General features: G+C 42.9%; 2 protein-coding genes and 1 pseudogene across 2 annotated transcripts in view; 2 read left to right on the top strand and 1 right to left on the bottom strand.

Annotated features, from left to right (window-relative positions):
* Nucleotides 1-700: 700 nt before the first annotated feature.
* On the top strand, nucleotides 701-1,364 carry LOC123049188 (ATP synthase protein MI25-like; annotated as a pseudogene).
* An 18,033-nt stretch (nucleotides 1,365-19,397) lies between these two features.
* Nucleotides 19,398-19,915, top strand: LOC123049187 (putative ATP synthase protein YMF19). Its single transcript, XM_044472162.1, has one exon. It carries the CDS (start codon nucleotides 19,413-19,415, stop codon nucleotides 19,881-19,883), a length of 471 nt encoding a protein of 156 aa, XP_044328097.1. The 5' UTR covers nucleotides 19,398-19,412; the 3' UTR covers nucleotides 19,884-19,915.
* A 2,520-nt stretch (nucleotides 19,916-22,435) lies between these two features.
* Nucleotides 22,436-22,605, bottom strand: part of LOC123055751 (uncharacterized) — a 1,314-nt gene continuing 1,144 nt past the window's right edge. Inside the window, exon 2 of the mRNA XM_044479627.1 lies at nucleotides 22,436-22,605. This exon is cut by the window's right edge and continues 147 nt beyond it. Within this exon, the coding sequence (XP_044335562.1) occupies nucleotides 22,436-22,605 (170 nt within the window).

Below are 22,605 nucleotides of genomic sequence, written 5' to 3'. Positions count from 1 at the left end.
GGATAGATAGGGCTAGAGTCGTCAGTGCTAGAATGAAATGTGAATGAGAGCATAGATTGATTGTCTCACTGCATGTACGTATAGTAACCGGTTAATAATACTAAGGGTCCCTAATACTAATCTTGACATGAGAGGAACGTGTCCTCTCGGCCTTGATATATACTAACAAATATGGTTTTTTCACTCAGACATGAGAGGTGAGATCGATTATATGATGGAGACAGATGGAGGAGCAGAAAGTGAGAGATTGTGGCGTGAAGCACATGTAAGGTGTACAACTCTTGAGACGGATGCATCGAGGTGCCGGCCTGTGAGAACGCTCGTCATAGCGTTGCGCCATAATTTTGTGATGGGTCTTTCGTTTTAAAAATAGGAGTTTTTCGGGTCTAGTTTACCGGTCCGTCAATAAATGCGTATGAAAAGTGAAATAGTTGATGTGATGGATGTGCCCGGTATCGATCAATGAAACATCGGCTCGACGCAGGATTTCAATAGAACGAAAAACATCCTAAGTAGTAGAGGGATAGGTACTTATTCCTGGCCAACGGTATCATTGCTGCTCCCCGCCTAATGCGGATCATTGTGCAATGCTTATGTGAAATCTCAATCCAAAACTTCTTCGTTTCGTTGGAAAAACCAACGCCGACGTCAAGATCAGTCTCCTTTCCTTTCAAAAGTGAGCGAGCAGAGCTGAAAAAGATGGAGTTACCTGGAGATGAGATTTCTTTCTACGGATATGAAGGATAGAAATATGCTATTTGTTGCTATTCCATCTATTTGTGCATCAAGTCCGAAGAAGATCTCAATCTATAATTAAGAAATGATAGTAGCTCGTTGTTCTATAGGCTTTCTCATATTCAGTTGGAAGAGTTTAGGTAAGACTTTCAAAGAAACTCTCGACGGGAGAATCGAGTCTATTCAGGAAGAATTGCTGCAATTCTTCAATCCTAACGAAGTAATTCCGGAGGAATCCAATGAACAACAACGATTACTTAGGATCAGCTTGCAAATTTGCAGCACCGTAGTAGAATCATTACCGACGGCACGCTGTGCGCCTAAGTGCGAAAAGACAGTGCAAGCTTTGTTATGCCGAAACCTAAATGTAAAGTCAGCAACACTTCTAAATGCCACTTCTTCCCGCCGCATACGTCTTCAGGACGATATAGTCACAGGTTTTCACTTTTCAGTGAGTGAAAGATTTGTATCCGGGTCTACGTTCAAAGCTTCTACCATAGACCTAATTCGAGAAGGCTTGATAGTCCTAAGAAAGGTGAGGGTGGGGGGTTCTATTTAGGAAGAATAAGAAGAATTTCATTCATGTGTTCATGCTAACAGAAGAGCGGATCCAATACACATAAGACTTTTTTCAGGAAATTCCTAATGTAAATGATGAATTTGGGATGTCATGCCCCACAAGTTAGTTGCCCAAGCGCTCCCTAGGAGGGCAGTCTACCACAAGATAGAGTTTGAGCCTGGAGCCAAAGCCCCAATCCCTCCATTTTAGGTTTTTATCTGGAAAGAATTTCAGGAAGTCATATCGGCCAGATAAGCCTCTGACGGCTCCATATTGATTTTTCCCCAGTTTTCTTTCAGAAGAAGCGGGAGCCATTTTGCATTGAAACTCAGTATCAGCAGAGTCATCTCCTGAGAAAGACTTCTTTCTTATTTATACAAGATTTCAGAGAACATAGTGAAGCCCTCAAAGCGCTAACAAAGTCGTAAGTAGAGAAGTTTTCCAAAAAGATACCTCGTTTTCCATTAAGTGTGCATTGTCTGATGAAGAATAACGGGGGAGCCAACTCAATAACCTAGCGGAGTAACCGTCCGGACTTGAAACAGCGGATGCAACCCTTGCATTTCGTTCTTTTGTTCTTTACTCTATTTTCGCTTTGGCACTCAATTCCTTTGGAATAAGGGCATTTTTATTCTCTACTCGTTCCGTTGACCATCAAACAGTTTCTTAATTATGTTATGTCAAATGATGGGAAAAAGGAAGGATTAATCAAAAAAGACTAGAACTACCCGATCCGTTGAAATACGATACGAAGGAAACGGACTTCAATCCCTCATTCTTATTGTTTGTTCTTCTGATCCCCTTGTTTTTCACTCGCTTAATTCGGAAGAGGAAAACGACAGCAGCTAAAGTGAGAAATAAACAACTGCTCGGAAAGCTTTGGTTTGAGCGTTGGTTTTGATGACAGTGAAGAAAGCTCGCCCAAAAGACGTACGTGAAACCAATGATACCAAAAAAGAATCAAATATGAGGAGAACTGGGTGCATTGGTAAACGGCTCCGCCATAGCTTGTACGACTTCTGAATCCTATTAATGGTGCTCTCCGAATAAATAAGTAGATACAGGCGGACTACATACACATGCTCTCCGAGTAGGGAAAGTGAGAAATCTACGGTCTTCCATCCGCGGATGTGATTTGGTCTTGTCCCGTGGCTCGGACCCGGTCGCGTAAATGCAGCTACCACTACGACGGGATACTCTAGTTATTTACTCTGTTTCAATCCCTATTTGGCCATTCAACAGTAGCGTACGGCCTTTGGAAAGCATCTCTTCCTAGAGGGGACTCCCGCTTGTGATCTTCTTCCTTGGGTCGGAGAAAATAGAACTTACCAATTGGAAATGGAAATGCCGAATGAATTGAACCAAACTACGAAAACTGTGGTTGAGCTTGCCTGTCATGAACGAAGGATGGTTGTGAAGTTGGTGGAAGAAAGCAAACCAATGAATGCAGCTAGTCACCCCGAAAGGCGAGTCCATGTCTTTTGAGAAATTGACACAACCTGTTGTGTTGACTTATCTTATACTAAGGGTCCGTCCCAGCCAACAAGGGATTTCTCATAATTCTAGGATGAAACAACATCATATCTCATCTTGATTATGAGAGAGATTGAAGTGAAAGAACCCGGTTTCAGAGCGTGGAAACGGAAAAGAATGAGGTGAAAGGGACGACCCATGCGGCCCACTTAGAATGTTCTTTGACTTCCCCAGGTTGTACAATAGCACTATTTTCTGGACCCAAGTTCGAAAGGATTAGGGCACTGGATTGAAGAATAGCTCAGTCCGATAGAAACTTAGGTTGGGCTGGCGGAGGGATGAGTGGAGCTTCTGTATGATATGTACTGGTGTTTCATTAGTCCCTTGATCGGGTACCCGAAACTCACTTCGAGGAAGCAGTGCCATTTGGTTCTTCCTTCTTTCACGTCCATCCGCGAATGATTTGAGAATTCTTTTCATCACTGTTTGGATCGCAGACTTGACCGTTGTCTATAGGAAGAAAGTGCTCACTCGTTTTCTGTTTGTTTTCATGTGCGCATACACTCAGCCTAATTTAGTAAGTGTGAAGTGGAAGGGCGAGTACGGGTGAAAGCCCACTACCTTCCGGATAAAAGATATGCTCGATTTATAGATAGCTTTGCTTCACTATATAGCATGGGACAAATTGATAAGATCTGAATGCAGGAAGGGAAACCTTAGAGCTTTCTTCGCTTATCTTCCCAAGCAGACCATATGATTCTCATTATTCTATTTCTCTGTCTTTCCAACCAGCATTCCCGCTTATTCTGATTGGAGTGATGTGTGGTACCGGGGATAATGCAATTGATGGTGCTTGTGGCCCCACGGAATGACCGTATAAAAGGAAATAGGCAGCAAGGGAGTTGGGTAGACTAAAGATACTGCCTTTAGCCCTCTGCGACCTTTTTTTTGAAGTCGAGTCGTAAGGAAAGATCGATAGGATTTGGTCCATTTGGTGTCCTTCCAGACGGAGAAGCGAGAACCCTTTCTGCTTTGACTGCTTGAACTCCTGGCACAGATGTGGGAAAAGGTCTCAGTTGCGGAATCAAATATGAATGAAGTTAGAACAATCAGCGTAAGCTCTTTCTCTAGGGCCACTATCAATAATGACAAGAACTCTTACCAACTAGCTTAACGCATCCGGTCTCCTTCTCCTTCGTACCCCTAGCGGATATGAATAATAGGAAGAAACAGGTCCTTTCTAAAGGCGGGCATTAGACCAGAGTTTCGTGAGCCGGAGAAGATCGATAAAGCTTAGAACTTGCTCGTTTGCAGGAGGAGGCGGTGGTATGACTCCGTCCGTTGAACGAGCATTTCGTGCCACCTGTTCGGCGTCCACATCCACTACCATTTTCTGATCCCAGTATCTATAGCAAAATCGCTATTTGCCTCACTCTATAGAAGGCCTCCCGTATGTAAGATCACCAACCAAGTTCCTTTCTTCTTTTGTTTGTGCCATCTTTACCAACTTCTACTTCTTGGCTGGCTTGATGCTTACAGGTTTTGCCTCTGCTGATACTGGTCATGGGGACAAGAACTCCATGGGAAGAGAGCAGATACCAATCCTAAACAACCCTTAGAATGGCCTCATCCAAACAGATGATTGTCATTGATAAGACGGGCAGGTGGTATGTTGATACCGAGCCGCTTCCCCTGTAGTTGTTAGCTCGTTCTTGACAAATCCGATCGGGTCTTCATAATCTGGAGTAAAAGGATTCGAACGTTTGCATGCCGATACCAAAAACCGATGCCTTACCACTTGGCTATACTCCAAACAAACGGTAGGTTCCTGGAGAACCATGGAAACTAGTTAGTTCAAATCGAACTCAAAAGCAATGCGCATTATCTACGCCTTTTTTTGATTTACCAAGACCCGCTAAAGGCTGATACAAACGAATAGTGGGAGTTCTTTCTTACGAATATAAATGGAGGAAATATCCCTAGTACCTTTGTCCTCTGCAAAGATCATAAGATCAGATGGAGTTGGATTGATTTCTCGCATCTACTAGATCAGAGATCAGAGTCAGGGGAGCTCTCGTAAGTGAGCCTAAGTAAGTAGTGTGGTTCGAGCGGATCAGTCACTGCTGAGTTCTGCTTTCCTCGCAGAGTTGGTTTTAGCCGGAACCGTGCTCTTGCCTTCTTCTTGTGCCCCTTGATTATTGATCTGAATTCAAGTTAGATTAGAGAATACCGGTGCCTTTTGATCCACCCTTAGGTTTGAAAACTGTGGAGGTTCAGTTACAAAATGCAGTTTATGAGGATGCTTTGTATGCCAGTGTGCAGGAAGGAGAGTTGGAAGATATACCTAGATCCCCCAATAGAGAAAAGAGCGAGCAGGTTACCTACTCTTGTGGTGGATGGCGGCACTAGAAGTTGATGCTTTTTATGGACGGACATAGAAATTCGATTTCCAATAGAGCTGCAAACGCTACTGTAAGCCGAAGACGAATGCTGGCCAAAAGTAAGCAAAGCAGGAGTGGCGTCGTTTCCTTCAGTTGGTCAACCAACAAGTCTCCTCACTCTAGAATTTCTTCTTTGTTCGGTCGCAAGGCAGGGAAATGGAGGATTTGTTTCTGCTCTGTCCTTTACCGCATCGATGGATTCAATTTCAGTGGATAGAGCTCAACATGTAGCCATCGTCATTTCAATCACAATTCACTTGGTAGGTAGACGCTTGTTCCGACCTCCATAGTGGCACTTTGACCTTTTCTCAACAACTTCTACTTCTAATCTGCTTGAACGGCCCTCTTGTCATTTGACCCAGAATTGAACGAGATGACACCCACCAAAATCTTCCAACACAGGATCTCCCTTACAGGGCCGTCCTTCTCTCTTTCTTCCCAAGAACATCGGGGGTCTATTCTCTGAACGAGTCAGCACCAGCCCCGTTACCAATACGGGGATCTCGGCCATGAGAACTTGTAGAACTTGTCTCTTGAATTGCATCCCCCCTAGGCCGACCAGCTAAGTAGGACCCACTTAGCAAAACAGGTCTATAGGGCGCTAGGGAAGGGGTATAGAATGGTACTTGAATCTATTTATAGACATAGGATCCCCCAGCCACTGGAATCCATTGGTTTCTGTCTCAATTCGTCATTTGAACTGAAACTAACCATGAAGGGAAAAGAAAAGAAGGATTCTAGTTTGCCACTACTTGGACTCAACTTGGACTTTCGGAGGAGAAAACCATTTCCATTAATATCTGACTCAGTCATAGCCAAGAGATCATCATTCTAATAACAAGGATCTAGTTTATATATCTCGAATTGGGTTCCATAAGATGCCAAAATAGTGGAAGTACCATCACGTCTACCTAAAGCAAATGGTTTCTATAGATTGAGAAATGGTTTCTATAGAATGAGATATAGTCGAATGTACCTTAATACTTCACGTGCATTCTTCGCTTATAAGCTTAGCGAAGATCCAAACATCTCAATCTCTTCATACATTCTTCCTGTTGAACTCTTCTTTTCACTCAACAAATGCAAGTTCGTCAGGGTTTGGTTACTAGTTTTCTTGGAAGGGTTTTCTCCCTTGATCTTTTCCCTTGTTTTATGATTGGAATGAAAGTAGGATTGTTTATCCAATCCAAACTATTTATTGAGGGAAAGTAAGATCAATAGTTGGCCCTATTGTCTGTGCTCTGTTTTGTTAAGGATTTCTGTATTGGAAACATAGGCATCCTGCTATTCCCTGCTCTAGTTTCAGTTCAGTCATAAACCTATTGCCTGGGTCCTTTGATACTTGATTTCCTGGGTCAACGGTACCTAGATTCCCCTTTGGCTTGATCTTACCTTGGATTTCTGATTGGAATACAGATTGGATAAACAAGAGGAACTTGGAAAAGAGGGTTGGCCAAAGCATAACGATAGTGCATTCAATCGATTCCACTCTAGTTTTTCATATCTTTTCCCTCAATAAATAGTTTATATATGAAAGAAAGTGCCAACTTATTGTTCTTGGAATGCTGATTTCCATGGATTTCTTCTTGGCATATCCCCCCTGATTTGATGACCTGGCTAAAACACCAATTCCTTTTTTCTGGAATTGCTGCCGAAAGCCTGTTTGCAGCATCCATAGCAATACGTGTTAGTACTCAATTTCTTTCATTTTCATTTGATGAAGTGAAGACACTTATCGATATACCATTTATAGAGTGGTAGAGTAATCTTGCAATGTGGCATCAATTGGATGACTTAATTGTTTTCTGCAGTTTAGTACTAACATGCCTGTGTGGTGAACTAACTACCTTGGGAAGCAACAAATATGCCCCCAATCACGCTGCCTATGTGAACAAATTCTAAAACTTTGCATAAGCAGCTTAATTAAGTAGAAAAACCTAATCGATAGCCTACTACTTATACTTCTTACTTTCACTTTGATTTATACTTTGACTTTCGATACCTCTCCCCTAGTGTACTCGAGAGCTTGAAGGGGAAGACAAACTAGAAGACTTCCACACCATAACTTCCTTCCTTGGCTGACTGCCTGGCCTTCAAGAAACTCGAAAAACTGTAATAACTCACTTCACTATGATAACTATCTTTTGAACAGGACTACTACTTAAAGGCTAAAAAGACCTACCGCGACTGGCTCACTTGCTTGAAGGACTAATGAAAGCACGTCGAACTAGCTAAAAGGACGTAAGCTAACAGCGAAACTCAAACAAAAACGGATGCTGACTCCGATATAGGTATTGAGGATTTTCTACAAGCCGCCGCCTCACCCTGCTTACTTACTTCCCACATGCTTGCTTAACTCACTATCTTTTGGGGTAATACACTGTATAGATAGGAAAGAGATAAATGAAAGAAAAAGAAGATAGAAATGACTTGATAGAGTCAGATGATGTCACTAGCTTCAATGAAAGGACTGACGAGAACTTTGAAAGTTCTTCCTATCAGCATTAGTCAGCTTTCGAGTCCTTCAAGCGAGTGCCGTAGGGAAAGGAAGAGTATTTCATCATGGCCATTTATTAGGACTACTTGGATAAGTTAGGACAGTTTCTCTAAGGCCAGCTATTGAATTAGTCGGTTCATAGGTTGTCGTAAAATATGGGTGTAGGAAGCCTGGACTCTGATTACCGATTATGAAAGCGAGGACTCTTTTTCTCTCTCCCCATTAACGGAAAACTATCTTAACCTCCTTCAGCAAGTTCGTTATCTACAAGTAAGTTAGAGAATTCCTGTTGTCAAGCTAGTTATCTTATACAAGACTTTTCTAAGCGGCATCGTCCTGATTCAAGCTATTGATAAACCTTCACTTTCACTTCCCGAAGGGCGTTCGAAGCACCCAATCAAGGGTACTTCTCTCTAGCTTACATAAACAATCACTTAGGCTGACGATGAGAAGTTTCGCCCCATGGCGAGTAAGATGTTTTCCAATCCATGGGAATGAAAGACATAGATAGCGAGCGGGCTACCCATTCTAAACCCACGCCAATCCTTACCATTGGTAACTCTAATTACAAGCCTAATTTGGAACAGAATACCGGTATTTTCTTTTGATTCAAGCACACGAGTCCTATCTCCGGTTAGTCAGATCCATGCATCGAAGATGGGAGCTAGCCAAGAACTAGATATGGTATTCTCTTTACTGCGCGCGATAGCTTAGTAAACTCTTTCCTGGTCTGTTCTATTGGGCTCACTTCTGCTTATTCGCGTAGAGAGGCATATTTCATTCGATTTGGCTTTAGTTAGTACTTTTTTAGGGCAAGAGTAGGATTCAGGGAAGGAAGTGCTTGCCTTTCACCTGCTGATTGATTCTTATCTAAAACGATTATGCTTGGTCCTATGTAAATAAATGTCACATGCTATGTTTTTCTATGGCCTAGAAACGGCTTTATCCACCTGTTGTAGGGAATGCCTCGATGCATGTGTCTACCCACTCTTTTGTTTAATATGCTGGAACTCTCTCTCACCTCGAAATGCCATTTATAGATAGTTAGAATGTGCTTGCTGATATCGAAACACTCCTGGGGACGCCTGACCAACTTGAGATGCTCTTGTAGAAAGAACTCTATTTTGATCTAATCACTGGAACAGCAGCTTTAGGGCAGTATCCCACAGCTGGCTAATAAATATGCCTTTGCAGTCGTTATGAGCTATATCTTGGCGTACCATTAAAGGGAGTCAGTGGGCACCGTAAGTAGTAATCGAGAACTTGATGAACATACCAACCAGTATGTGAATCCGTAAGTGGAGGTTTTTTAGGCTATATCTAGCTTTCCCTGCCTGGTGAGCCTAGTCTTTCCATGATTTCAGTTCAGAAGGACTATCTGAATGCCATATACCAATCTCAATACTCCAGCTAATAACCTATCACACACAGTATGATATCTCCCTTTTCTCCATCTGCAGAAACTCCCTTCCCTATGTGACTTCAGCTTTCACTGGATGCGGAATTCTCGTTTTGTCCTTGGCTTATTCTTTCTCATGTCTCTATATAGGTATTCTTGTCTCTCTGCTCTGTTGAGCCTTGTTGCCATTTCTTATCTCCGGCTATGTGCCCAGCCCACCCGATCCTATTGACCAGTGTTGTCTGACCGAAAGGGAAAGATTGGGGAGAATACCTTGAGCTTGCCTTTTCCTTGGATACTCAATGGATTTCCCACGGCATTAAGGATTTCCTGTTTCCCCGAGTCAATCTTCCAGTTCCGGTTCAATGAAGACTATGCTTACTTTCCTTTCTCTTACCGGTCTGTGTTCTATCATGGACCTGTATTCCGTTCCTCGAATCGAGACTTTCTTTTGGTATGATTTTGATACGAGTTTTCTATCAAAACTCTATGCCATCAATCACTATCCCCGGGGATAGAATCCAGCTCCCGGCGTACCTGATAACTACGCTCATATACGTCAATTCATGGAAGATGCTCAGGGGAACGAATCCATATAGGAAACCCCTCTAGGGGAAGGGACAACTGGTTAGTTTGTGTTAACATATCAAGGGATACCAATCATTGCCAGGTATGGTGGGAAAAAAGCAACCTATTGTATTTTCCTTACTCCAGTGGGCTTTAACTAGACCTGTTTACTTAGCTTGATCTTTGTGCTCTTGGCATAGGTAGGATGTATCTTTGGATTATGCATGGTATGCTTCCATTGTTGCACCTGAGCCCGGTATAGTAGAAGGCGATCCATGCTATTCATGAGTTGATAAGCTCCATTCCATCGATAGGGATCAACCCAGCTGCATAGCTTTAAGATCCTAAGCTACACCACAGCTAAATCAACCAACGTCAGGGATTCTAGCTCAAGATTAGGAAAGAGCTTCGTTCCCTCCCGCCTGCTGGCCAGAGTTATACCATCCACTCTTGCTGCTGACTGTGAAGTAGCGTAAAACCCTCTATCGCGTCTGTTTGTTTGCCGTTGTACGAAGGTCTATCGATTCAAGAATTTGCAAATCCCTTGGGTTCTTTGCCGAGGTTAGCCTAGCATTGGAAGCCCTGGTGGATAGCCTTGCTTTGAAGATGAGGATTATGATGTAATCACTACAAACAATATGGTAGCAACCACTTTCCATTTCACCAGAAAATTACAGTACTGCTTTAACATTCTTTAAAGAGAATTTGGAGAACCAACCCTTTCCCCAGATACGAATAAAGGAGACTGCTTTCTGTATAATTGTGCTTATGCAGCTAGAAACCCATTTTCTGTTTCTGTCATTTTCCCAAATGCTCGCAGCATGTAGTAACAACAACCAACTTGGTTGGTATTATATGCAGAGATTACGTCATCAGCTAGATGCCTCAGCTAGTGCTTATCAGCTAATAAGCTACTTCAAAAAGACCAGATACTGGAGAACATGGTGGAGGAAGCAGCAAGTGATTTCTTCAAGACGGCGCTCTTCATTGTTGCAGCTGGATCCAATGACATATTTTGGAGTATCTTTCGCCTTCAGTGCCGTTCTTTGGACGAGAGAAGCCTTATCCTTCAGACTTTCTGGACGTGTTGGTGTTGGTTTCCAATCTGTCATTTTATCAGAAGGTTCCGCCAATTTATCACTACTGTAGTTTAGTGTCGCTTGCTCTTGTTTGCTGCAGACCTCTATTTTCTTTCCATCGATTAAGAGGCTAAATGAACAGGGTGCTCGAAAGTTTGTTGTGTCCGACGTCGGGCAACTCGGTTGTATACCGTATGTTCGTGCTCTGGAGGTACGTACGATATCGTGACGGAGATCATTCTGCACTACCGTCAATACGGTACGCTTTTCTTCCTCGCTGCTTCCCACAAATGATGTGCTTCAGACTTCTGAACACGAAATGGCAATACTTAGAATCCAATTCTTGCTTTGTATTAACACCTCTGGATGTTACCTGAGCTGACTGTGCATATGAAGAACCCCAGTGGTAAACGAAACTTTTGTTCATTGACTACATTGCCTGGTTTTGATAATGCGTAGGACCTGTGCAGCGGCGGCTGCTTCCCTCCGTTCCTCTGCTTTGGCGCAGCCAAACTCCTGACTCTTCCTCGTCAATTTCATTGCCTTAATGGCAGCAGTCTTATCCCTTTCTTCAATAAATGGAGCCATGTGACAGCGCTGGTAGTCGCATAGTTTCATTCCCTGGATGGCTAATGCTTCACACTGGTCAGATACCATAAGTTATGGTAGTGCTCGCTCGGCAAATTCTATCGGTTCAGCAGCGTCCTTAGTAGGAGCGGAAGGGATGCAGCGAGGAGCCGAAACCTACCGTTACGGAACCGTGGAAAAAGCCGAAACCTAGGGTATTCCCTGATCTGAACTTCAATAACAACCATTGCCTTATGTACCATTGGCTGGGAAAGGAAGGTACCGTTTGCCGCAAGTAGATCTAGCTGATTGACTCGTTCATAGTCGAAAACTAATGCATCGAACCCTTTGCCGATCAAAAGATTAGGAACCGTCCTCCTTTTACCGGATACCCTTGCCGAAGAAGGGCTGTAAATATCTCGTACGTATGTTTAATAGGATCTACTACATGAAAATGAAAAAGTATTGGCTTGAGTTCTTTCGCGATAGGCCCTTGCAAGAAAATGCTTTGAAGATGAGGATTCGGTGGGGATGACATTATCGCCATACGCTATTGGATTTCTCCCGGGCTTTGCCTTTGCCGAAACTGTTCCGTTGACATCCTTTGCCGTAGAACTTATCTTCTTGGAAAACGGAGGATATTACCTTTGATTTTGTTAGAGGAGGTAGGAAGCCGAGCATTGGGAACTAGCCGTTATAGGGTTTCGGAAAAAAGGGTTGATAACTCCCTTTGCTTTGTCAATTAAGAAAAATAGAATGTGCTTACCTTCGTGATATTCCCTTTTCTTTGATCCTTTCGGTTTTGAACTGCGCTTTTCCCGTACTAGGTCTTGAAACTTAGCTTCAACCTCTCTGTAGGAATGAAGGTTCTTGTCATGAAATTTATCGTATGATAATGAATCGAGTTTCGAAACACGGTTGTTGTAGGGAGTTATTTCTTTCTTGAAGGAAGGCTCTCTGCTCCATTGTGTGATGATTCAATGGTTCTATTCATCCTATTCCTAGGTCGATCCGTTAACTTGGGTTTTGTTTACTAGTTGGTTAGGTCAACTTGTGGCATAGCTGTATTGGACGCGATACGGTGAACGAGTCCCTCTTTGCTTTCCGATACTTTCTTGAAGGAATAGCATCTGAGTACAATAGTGTAGAGTTCCCCGCACTAAACATTGCAAAGAGTCTAAAAGAGGTGACAGAGCTATAAAGAACTAAGGAAGAAGCCATTTGTAGCACTAAGAGGAAGATGTCTCACAACCAGCCTACGGATAATACATGCCGATATAGGAATGAAGCATGCATAAACTCGTAAGTCAATAGTGAATTTGGTTGCATCGAAGGCGGATAAATTCAATAATGAGGGCCGCCCGCAGATGATAGCAATTCGTCTTCACTAAGAGCTAACGACTAGAAATCTAGCAAATAGGACGCTTTGTCAATTGAATTAGTAAGTTATCCTGGTCTAGAGGGTGTTCTTCCTCCCCACTCTAGAGGCTAAACCAGTTAGAAAAGCGTCCCCCGGGAGTTTCGCAGTAGTAGATGACGTTCCTGGTACTAGTAGTCCATAGAACTAAGATTTGCATGCATGGTGGGTAACAGCATTGTATCTATCTTTTGCAGTCTATAAATACGTATCCCAAAGTTGTAGATTCTGCTTCTTAAGGGCTGGGTGTCAAAGTCCTCAGTAGGTGGTTTGGTCCTTCAAATGCCTATCTGTTTTAGTAGTCCCCAAAGGCGGAGCTTTATTGGTTGTAAATCAACGGACCTCAGGTCCTTTCCTTTCTCTAACGCTAATACCGCGGCCTGTCATGATTGCTGTCAAAGATGAAGGCCATACTGTAGTCATAAGATTGCGTGTCGTGTCGTTATTCTGTATCGTGTACAGATTCTCATATGTGTTGTCATTCCAGTACAGCTAATCCGTGAATAGCTAACCATCGTACTGTCAAAATGGGATAGGTTCGATCTATGGTCATGGAAGGCCTCCTAAAAAGATCTACTAAATTCATCGAGTTGTTCCAAAGAATCAAAGCGCCCAGTTATTAAGAAAATCCCTTGTCGGCTTTCCGTGAAATATTCGTTTGGCCGAGGACTTCCATAGCTGTTCCTATTTCAACTAGGTAGGCCTTCGGTATTCATGCTTCCTTCTATCAAGAGCATTGCGGCAGTACGAAATCCTTCCTCAGCCTTGTTTATAATTTTCACCGGGCATATCCGATTTTTGGACACTTGCTGCATCCCTTTTCTTGCTGCATTAGCTTAACCGTTCGCTTCTTTCCATTGCTTCAACGCTTGTTTCAAGCAATAGTCAAGAGTTACTAAAGTAGTTTGTCCTATTCAAAGCTATAATCTGTGACTAATATGCACACAACAATAAAGACTGTTGTTTTTTCTAGTGAGAAATCGAGTACTATTTTTACACAGCTATAGCGTCTGAGAATTTTACAGAAAAGCAAGGTTCAAAGCCCACGGAGCGGTAGGTCGACATTCCTTCTTCTTTCCAAGCTTCTGGTGGTATCTATACCTTTCGAGACCAAGCCCTGCTACAATTCACTGCTGGAAGAGACTGCTATATTTCTTTTTCATAGTTTGCTTCAGGGTTGTAGATAATGCTCTATCAAAGAGCGCCAGCGTACGTGCTCGAAAGCGTTAGTCAACTAGCTACTTGTCCTTGCTTTTCTCTAGTGTGCCCCTTCATTCAATCTCTAACTCAATGTCTACCCACATACCTTTCCTTTCTGAATCAGGAATAGCCGACTCAGGGTAAATGCTTTTCCCAACTCAAAGGCGATGACTAGTAGATCCGGGGGTACCTAGAAAGCGAACAAATGTTCCCATGGTCATGATTGTTGACTAAACAGCCCTTTCTCTGATTCCCCTTGCCGACTTTGAACGAACTGATGCTTGAATGAGAACAAGCGATTTGCGACTTTGGTCCATGAATTATAAGATCATGAACAACCGATTATGCGACAACTCTCTTAGCTTATAGAAAGAGCGGAAATACTACAACCGATATTGCGACATCTAATCCAAACAGCGTATCAGCGACAACCCTATTCTTTCTTTCCTTCCTTGCTTATTTATTCTATTATTCAGCTTGCTGTTGCAAATAAGTAAAGTAGTTTGAAGTTCTCTCATATGCATTTGCATTTCATTTAGTGTTGAATATCCAAGAAAAATGAAGGCTGGCAACGCGCCCTCCCTTCTGCTACCAATCAAAGCGTGGAACTAAATCTCCTATTTTTCCAAGTGAAAGTCGGGCTGACGAATAACCAACCCGCAATGAATAAGGAAGGTATAGTAATGCTATGAATAACCCAGTATCGAATAGTGGTAATAATATAAGCAGAAGAGCGTTCTCCCGTGCTTCCAGACATGCTGAGCTCTACCAATTTTTGTACATTCAAAAAGGGGAATTGATTCCTTCTGTAGATAGGGCGGGAAAACTAGACTATATAAGAGTTGATACATAAACGCACATATAGTAAGTATTTTGATCTTCCTGCGAGACTGTTCTTTTCGCTGGAGAAAGAGAACACTTCTTTTCACAGGATTTCTGTAAGAATCAATAGGGGCCGCGTATTGGTTACCAGCTATCGGAACACAGTATACGCCTTTGTCTCGCTTTCCTTCGAAAGTTCTTTATTATCCCTTAGCTACTAACCCCTTTCACTCTGCTTTTGGTAACGAACTTACGAACAGTCTTTGCTTGAGCAACTTCTTTTGTGGACAGCCTTTCTTAAAGTGGTCTCTCTCTTCTTTTCACAGGCAGAGGTACCAACCTATCTTTCTAAGGAAGACGGAGGGTAGGGCTAGTCACCCGCCGCTCTCTTACTCGTTACTCGCTTTTTGGTTGTCCATCTTTTGTACTCTTAGGTAGGTCGTCTTGAACTTGGGTTGGGGAGAACAATCTTTAGGAGGACTTACTTTCCGAACGAACAGTGTGAGTGCAGTGGCTAACAAAAACACTATTTACTATCTTCTGCTGGTACCGGCCTACTCTTCATTGATACAGGCTTCTGCACTTTTTCATGAAGACAAGCAAGAGCTGTCATCTGTCTTGGAGTTCTACCATGAAGAAAGAGGATCTAATAGCTAAGAAATATTTGCAGCAGCTAATGAGCTGACAAAGCAAATAGGAAGGTACACAGAGATTAGAGACATTCATGTTATTACAAAAGTATGTTTCCAATACTAGGAGAATGATTATGCTGGTATGAAGAACCTCATGTCTTTGGTTGCTAGTATTAGCAGGATAGCCGCGCGTATTCAGCAGCCAGTTATATTGTCCAATAAATACTGGGTTACATGCCAAGACTATTTTGTCAAGGATCCTGTCAGAGTAACATTGTGGTATAAGCCAATTACCCCGGAGTATTTGCCTTTCTTTAGCTATTTTATTATAGGTTTATTGCTTTCACATGCCATGATATTTCTTCCTTTCTTATCGATTACGGCTAGAAAGAGAGGTTGGTGTGGTCCATACATCACTATCATAGATCCACTATGTACTGGTAACGTTAGCCTATTCGTAAATCCTCAGTACTGTACGTACTCGAGAGAAGTTGCTCCCTTCCATGACAAAGACTAGTTAAGTTTCACTATCTCCTTTCTCAACTCACTATATCCCAGCTGCACAAGAGTAGTCAATAAAATCATAAAAGTAAGAAGGAAGCAAAGCAAAGGATCGGATGTGGCGGGATACAAAGTGCACCGCTAAGCCAATACGAATGTATACATACGAACCCACGCCAATACTAGTAGTAGGGGTATTGAACTCAATTAAAGGTTAGGGCTCGGTTTCCGGTTGACTTTTCGAATCCTATCCTCTATTTCTGGTTAAACCAATTAAATAGGAGTATCCACCCAACTTTCATATGTTGTAGTTCCTATACGCTAACGGGTTCATCTTTGCCCTACTTCCTTGGCATTGAGGCTCACACCTCTCCTTAGTCAAATCTAGTTGTAGTAAAGTATAGAGATTTGAAAGTAGCTGGATGCCAAGAGCACTCTTATTCCTCGGCAAAGGGTTCGCATCTTTATCCATCAATACGAGACGAGCTATTCCTACGAACTACGAGAAAATAAATACGAGATATGGATATATAGAGCCTGGATTCCCCTTTTGACGGCTTAAATAGAGGCTAAGCACATTTGGATTTAGCGGGTAGCGATTTGGCTGCTCCTATCCCAAAGATAAGAATATGACGGATCCCACAAGGCAACACGGTGTCCATCGCACCAGGGACCAAAAGGCAAAGTGGTAGTTCAGAGCGGAAGGGGCGGCCCCACCTTCTATTCTAATTGAAATCCGTTGTGCATGCCCATCCTCCTTGTGTTTATCGCTTTGTGGGCGAGCCTCGTGCTTCTTCTTCGCAAGGTGATCCTCCCTTGACCACTCCCGATCAGTAAGCGGTACTCCCAAAAGGAAAGGGGGAACGGTTCTCTCCTCGGGCTCCTCCACGCCAATACGAATTCAAGCAATGGCCCCCTCTATCCTTGAGAACGTTCTTTGCCTAGCTCGTCTACAGGAAACAGATAGTCTTTCCCATCACTCCAATCTTTACTTACCTACCTTGGCTTAACTCATTAACTCCCACGACAGGGTTCTCTATAACTCCTTATTCTGGCCTTCATTCTTCTCTTATTTCTACTCTCCCACGAAGGCCTGTCCCTGTCAACTAGAAAGTACGAGAAATCGGGACAGTTCTCTGTCCGTTCTGCTTACCGGATGTTGATAAAAATGAAGCAGCGACAGGGTACCCGTGGATCCACTATGCAATAGACCACTCGGGTAGTGTTGCCATAGGCGACACGCAGAGCCCGCACTGTCAGATGGGAGAGCGCCAACGGCCTTTGGACGATGTTAGGAACGGGGGACCTTGAAGGATCAGGAAGAGAAACATCTGAGCCACCGTCAGACTCATCACCGTCGGAGCCAGCGTTGTCAGGCGCCTGAATAGCATGGGATCAGTCCATCATCGCCCGCAGCTTCACTTCACTTCAGTTCAGCTCAGCATACTAGGGAGACCACGGGGAATGTGAGAGTACTGACATATGACCCAATCGCGACAAAGCCTTGTGCTGCAACAACTGTGGCTAGGGATAAGAGTTCCTCGGCTGCAACTTCCAATAACTAAGCTCGCGTAAAAGTATTAGTTAGCGGGTCTTGGTTGAATAGTGGATCATGGTTGAGAAACTCATAGATAGAGATTGATCTGTTTGCTCTCCGCTTAGTGGTTTCTTACTCGGTCTCCTCATCTGAATAGATGGTCGCACGCTTCAACTAGAATCCAAACCATAGTAGAACGGGGGCTCAAAAGGAAACTTCAGAGCTGGAATATATAATCTCCAGTAGTACACTTAGCCCTTTGGCCTTATTTCAACTTGAACATGAATTTGCAGCACATTTTGGCGTTATTATATTAACATAAGCATTGAACACTGACGGCTAGCCCATACATGCAAACACAAGAAATCAAACCAAACAAAGACACTTAGCATAGGAGTAGATCGGAATCAAACTAAGACAAAGAACACCTGACATGAAAACAAATGTCTCCAGACACTTCTTGAATTTAAACCAACCTTAGAAAACTAAAAAGAGTCTACGGACTCTTCTATTCTAGCGAGATGCTAGACGAATAAAGAGCACTTGCTGCTCCACCCGCAGCGCTTCCTGCCTCTCCTCCAAACCCTCTATGCGCTCTCTGGTAGCGCGAATGCGCGCTTCTTTCTTTGCAGGATCCATTGTTCTAACACTTCTCAACTGGTTGTTTAGCACTCTACGGTTCCCTTCAATCTCATTTTTCAGTTGCTCCGTTTCGGTAGCAATTGCAGAAAGCCTGTTTGCGGTTGCAGCATCCATAGCAATGCGTGCTAGTACTCAATTTCTTTGTGATGAAGTGAAGATATCTATATACCATTTATAGAGTGGTAGAGTAATATCTCCATGCAGTACGAATTGCATGGCTGCATGCAGCCTTTATGAACAAACAAACTTTGCAGAGCCGTTTCACCTAATCGATTCCGTCGGCGGATCATCCACGTCACGAATTGAATGGCAGGCACAATTGTTACTAGTTCCCCACCCTACTTTTTTCAGTTGAAGACTATCAGGCCTAGAAATGGAAACTTTGGACCCGGGAGACGGTTTGATGTCTCGTACATAGCCAGCCCAGGTCGCTGCCCATAAGGGTCACTGTATGTAGGTTTTCAGCTCTAAGGTCCCCACTCATCACAATCGTTGGCCCTCATCCCGCATTGGAGCATAGCGTTAGTATCTTTCGGTGTATCAACAACATAGGCACCTGATCTATTTGAACTTTAAACCACAAGGGAAGTTTTCACATAAGCTGCCTTTCTCCCATTAAAAGGTGGGTACCTTTCCCTAAATCCTTCTCCCATGCATGCTATTCTCCTGTTCCCCCGAAGGGCGGTATCAATACAGCAACCTAAAAGCTCGTTATCAAAGTGGTATCTTCTCAAAAGCTTATCTGCCAGATGAAAACAAGTTCGTAGTAACAGGTGGCCGTTGAGCTCCTAGTTTGACTGTTGGTGCCAGACTAGAATGGAAGAATGCCCATAATACTGAAATGAAGAAGAATACCTCACTAATAAGAAATAGAGCAACACCCATTGTGCTTCCTTTCTTTTACTAGAGAGAGTAGTCCAAGCCTCTAAATATCTTGAGGGCTTTGTGTTGGATCTGATGGTTGAGCTTTTGTTCTTTGCGAGCCTTGCCTTTCTCTTTTTTGCTCTGCTGTGGAGTTCTTTGATGGTCTATCTTCGCACCTGGCGCTTCTGGCGCTTTCTTCCTTCCACCTTCCTCTTGTACTCGACTCTTCCCCGATCACTCCCCAACAAAGGCTTGCTCGTCTTCGTCATAGTCCAAACTCTTTCTCGTGTGACTGTGGTGCTTTCTTGAGTGATGACTTGGGAGGGTTCCGGTCACCCCTACCCGGGTAGACAACCTCCCTCATTCACATCAGAAATGGCAAAGATTCCATTTTGGAAAGTAAATCTCTTTTTGTATAGATAGAAAATAGCAAAAGTACGGTTCGGAGTCTTTTCTTTCTTATTTGAAATCCAAATCGAAATGCCTCAACTTGATAAATTAACTTATTTCTCACAATTTTTCTGGTTATGTCTTCTCCTCTTTACATTTTATATTCTCTTATTTAATAATAATAATGGAATACTTGGAATTAGTAGAATTCTCAAACTACGGAACCAACTGCTTTCGCGCCGGGGGGGCGAGATCCAGAGCAAGGACCCTAAGAATCTGGAAGATATCTCGAGAAAAGGTTTTAGCACCGGTCTCTCATATATGTACTCCAGTTTATCCGAAGTATCCCAATGGTGTAAGACCGTCGACTATTTGGGAAAAAGGAGGAAAATCACTCTGATCTCTGATTTCGGAGAAATAAGTGGCTCACGAGGAATGGAGAGACAGATTCTCTATTTGATCTCGAAGTCCTCATATAACACTTCTTCCAGTCGGATCACTTGTTGGAAAAACATAATGCTCACACATGTTCCTCACGGGCAAGGAAGCATAATATCATGAAAGCCGTTTGATAATCTTTCTATAGGTTCCCCGAAGAGAATGGTCTCATCACAAAAACACTTTCTATATGTTCTGTCATTTCGAGATTCGAAGAAGCAAGCAAGTTTTTCATATAGTTGTTTTTGTGTAGTGATCTCTGTTCATGGAGATCACGAGGCCACTGATACCCGAAGTGGTTAGGTGGGATAGAAGAGAGGGAAAGCGGGCTTCTATCACATAGTTTCTCTTTCAGGGTACATAGGACGGCCCTCTCGTCATTACCTTTTGTGCTTACCCGTAGCTAGCTGTGCCTGAAGTCATGGATGATGCTATTCCCACTGAGAGATGTGCTACAAAATGGAAGCTGTGTTAGTCCTCGGCTAAAATCATCTTCCTTTATTAAAGACCATATATATCCATATGTAGATAGAAGAGGGGATATAGTCGTTCAAAGCTAAGGTGAGTCTGTTCCAGCTAATTCCTCAGATTCCACTTTCCTGTCTGTCCACGTAAAAAGGAGTCCAGCCCACAAGGAGAGGGAATCCACAATAATATCTGTTTTAGATGCTTTCTACTATGTTTCAAGTGATCAAAGAATAGTATCTTTAGACAGAACTGAAATAGCAGATGCAGATTCGAATGTTAAGGTTATTAAAGCTTAAAAGAAAAAGCAGTCATAGGTTAGGTGACTAAGAAAAGAATGTGGAAAGGGTCACAGATAGGATTGGTATATTAGTTTCAGCTATAACAGAGATTTCTCAGCATGTTTCTATCTGGTTGGTATCCGCTGGTACCATTCATTGTGAGTGCTTTTAGGGGTTGTTCAACTCTTGGCTAATTTCACCATCTAAATGATTGCATCTTCCCGTTCTCACAATTTCTCAAAGGTTATTGTATTGATACTATGGAATTTATAGTGAAAAAACAATAGGGTTCAATTCGATTCATTTTGGAAACTCTAGCGGGGCCATCCCAAATTCCTCTCAGCTGTCATAATTGAATAAAAGGGATCGTATAGCTTTCCAATCCAGCAACATACATCTATCACCTAGGCATAACTGCCAACATCAGTATGCAGAAAGAATCTGTTTAGAACGGTTTAGAGTCGGAACCAAGGCAAGATATCCAGGATTCCGTATAGTAGAGGAACGAACACACTGGGCTTTCCCTTTCAAATAGACGACCTGGAGACAGATCAACACAGCCAATGCTTCTTTTAGACCTAGAACCCGGACCAGAACATGGAAATGGTTACAAGGCATTGAACAGCACTTGTCCTATCATACCTTCTCTTGTGGCTTTAGACTGTGTATATACTTGACCTTGCCAAGCAGAAGAAGCAGAAGCCCTATTGGAATCCGAGTCAGGGTCATTGTTGTTACAGTTTCCCCTTTTGGTAAAGGTTGGGTTGAAGGGATTGGGATTGGCTTATCAAGATGTGCGTGTATCCGACCAATTATCCAAAGCGCGGTCCACCTCTTTCTATGCTTCAATTTAGTGACGCAAGTAATGGTTGTGTTTGTTGTACTATAGGTACTGGGTTCGTTCTCTCGTTGTCAGTATGTACTGAACTACCGCAATACAGGACTAGTGGGCCCCCCATCTATCTATTAGACGTCTATCTATTAGACCTATCTAGAAGTAGAAGTTCGTTGCATTCCCGGAGATGTAGAATCGAGTGTTTAGCTTACCGGGCATTGTGCTAAGTTTGCATCCGAATCGAAATCTGGCGCTACTACTCAAACACGAAAGCTAGGGAAGGGAATAGAAGGGCGGGTAGATCAATGTGATGATAGCACCACGCCAGGCACCGAAGACGAAAGCGAAACATCGTCGGTAACACTATACGTTGTAGTCTCGCATTATCCACTGGATCCGCGGCTAACCATATATAATGCTCAATGCTACGCAAAAGCAATAAAGGGGAGATTGTCTTCTAACTAACTATATAAGTAATTTATATAACTAGATGATTCTCGTTCAAAAGATTCTTCCCATTATCATTATATAGAGAGGCGGAGGCGCGTAGCAATAAAAAAGCTTGCTTGTTGGGCTGATGAGGCTCGAGAAAGACTGTGAAGTGAAGATGCGCCATTACCGAAACCATTTCTTTGCTTTGGGCGAAGTTCCTTTATAGGGAGCTCACTTCCTTGCTTGCTTGGTTGGTTGAACTTGCTTTTTAGGTGCGGTGCGTGCGGGTCTAGTTTCATTTATGAGTGCTGCGTATATTTCCGTTAGTAATGGTTTTCAGCTTGGGAAGAAGGGATATGGGTATGGCATCATCCCAGATTTGATCTAAGGCTAGTTCCGTGTGTGCAACTACTATCTTATCTCAATATCAGGCTAAGGCTTGGCTAAGCGCTCTAGAGGTTTTCCTTATTGTCCTGGTTCTTACCTCAACAGGGCAGGTGAGATATTTATTTAAGGAGGTACGTTCTATTTCTTTTCCTTTGCTAATTCCTCTCAATGAAATTTGCCATGTTGCACTAAGTTACTTACGGATGTATGCATGCAGTCCGGGAACACTTTGGGGTGAACACCTATCCGAACAAGTAGGGTCAATAGTTCAGCATTTAGTCTATAGAGTGCTTTTTGTACTTCTCCCAATAGTATTTCTCAAAATCAATTGCAAGTTGAGAAGCGGCTTCCGAAGGGGTGCGGAATGCTTTTTTTCCTAGAGTAGTTATAAGGCGATTTATTTCCACCAAATCCTCCTGAGTAGCCGACGAAAACTTTAAATCCC

The sequence above is a fragment of the Triticum aestivum genome, chromosome 2D (assembly GCF_018294505.1).
Source record: "Triticum aestivum cultivar Chinese Spring chromosome 2D, IWGSC CS RefSeq v2.1, whole genome shotgun sequence".
In the NCBI taxonomy this organism is placed as follows: domain Eukaryota; kingdom Viridiplantae; phylum Streptophyta; class Magnoliopsida; order Poales; family Poaceae; genus Triticum; species Triticum aestivum.
The sequence above is the reverse complement of the archived record's forward strand: the minus strand, read 5'-3'. Positions and strand labels throughout refer to the sequence as shown.

Bases quoted from the DNA above. Each gene is read 5' to 3' on its own strand.
- LOC123049187 (XM_044472162.1), top strand. From the start codon at position 19,413: ATGCCTCAACTTGATAAATTAACTTATTTCTCACAATTTTTCTGGTTA.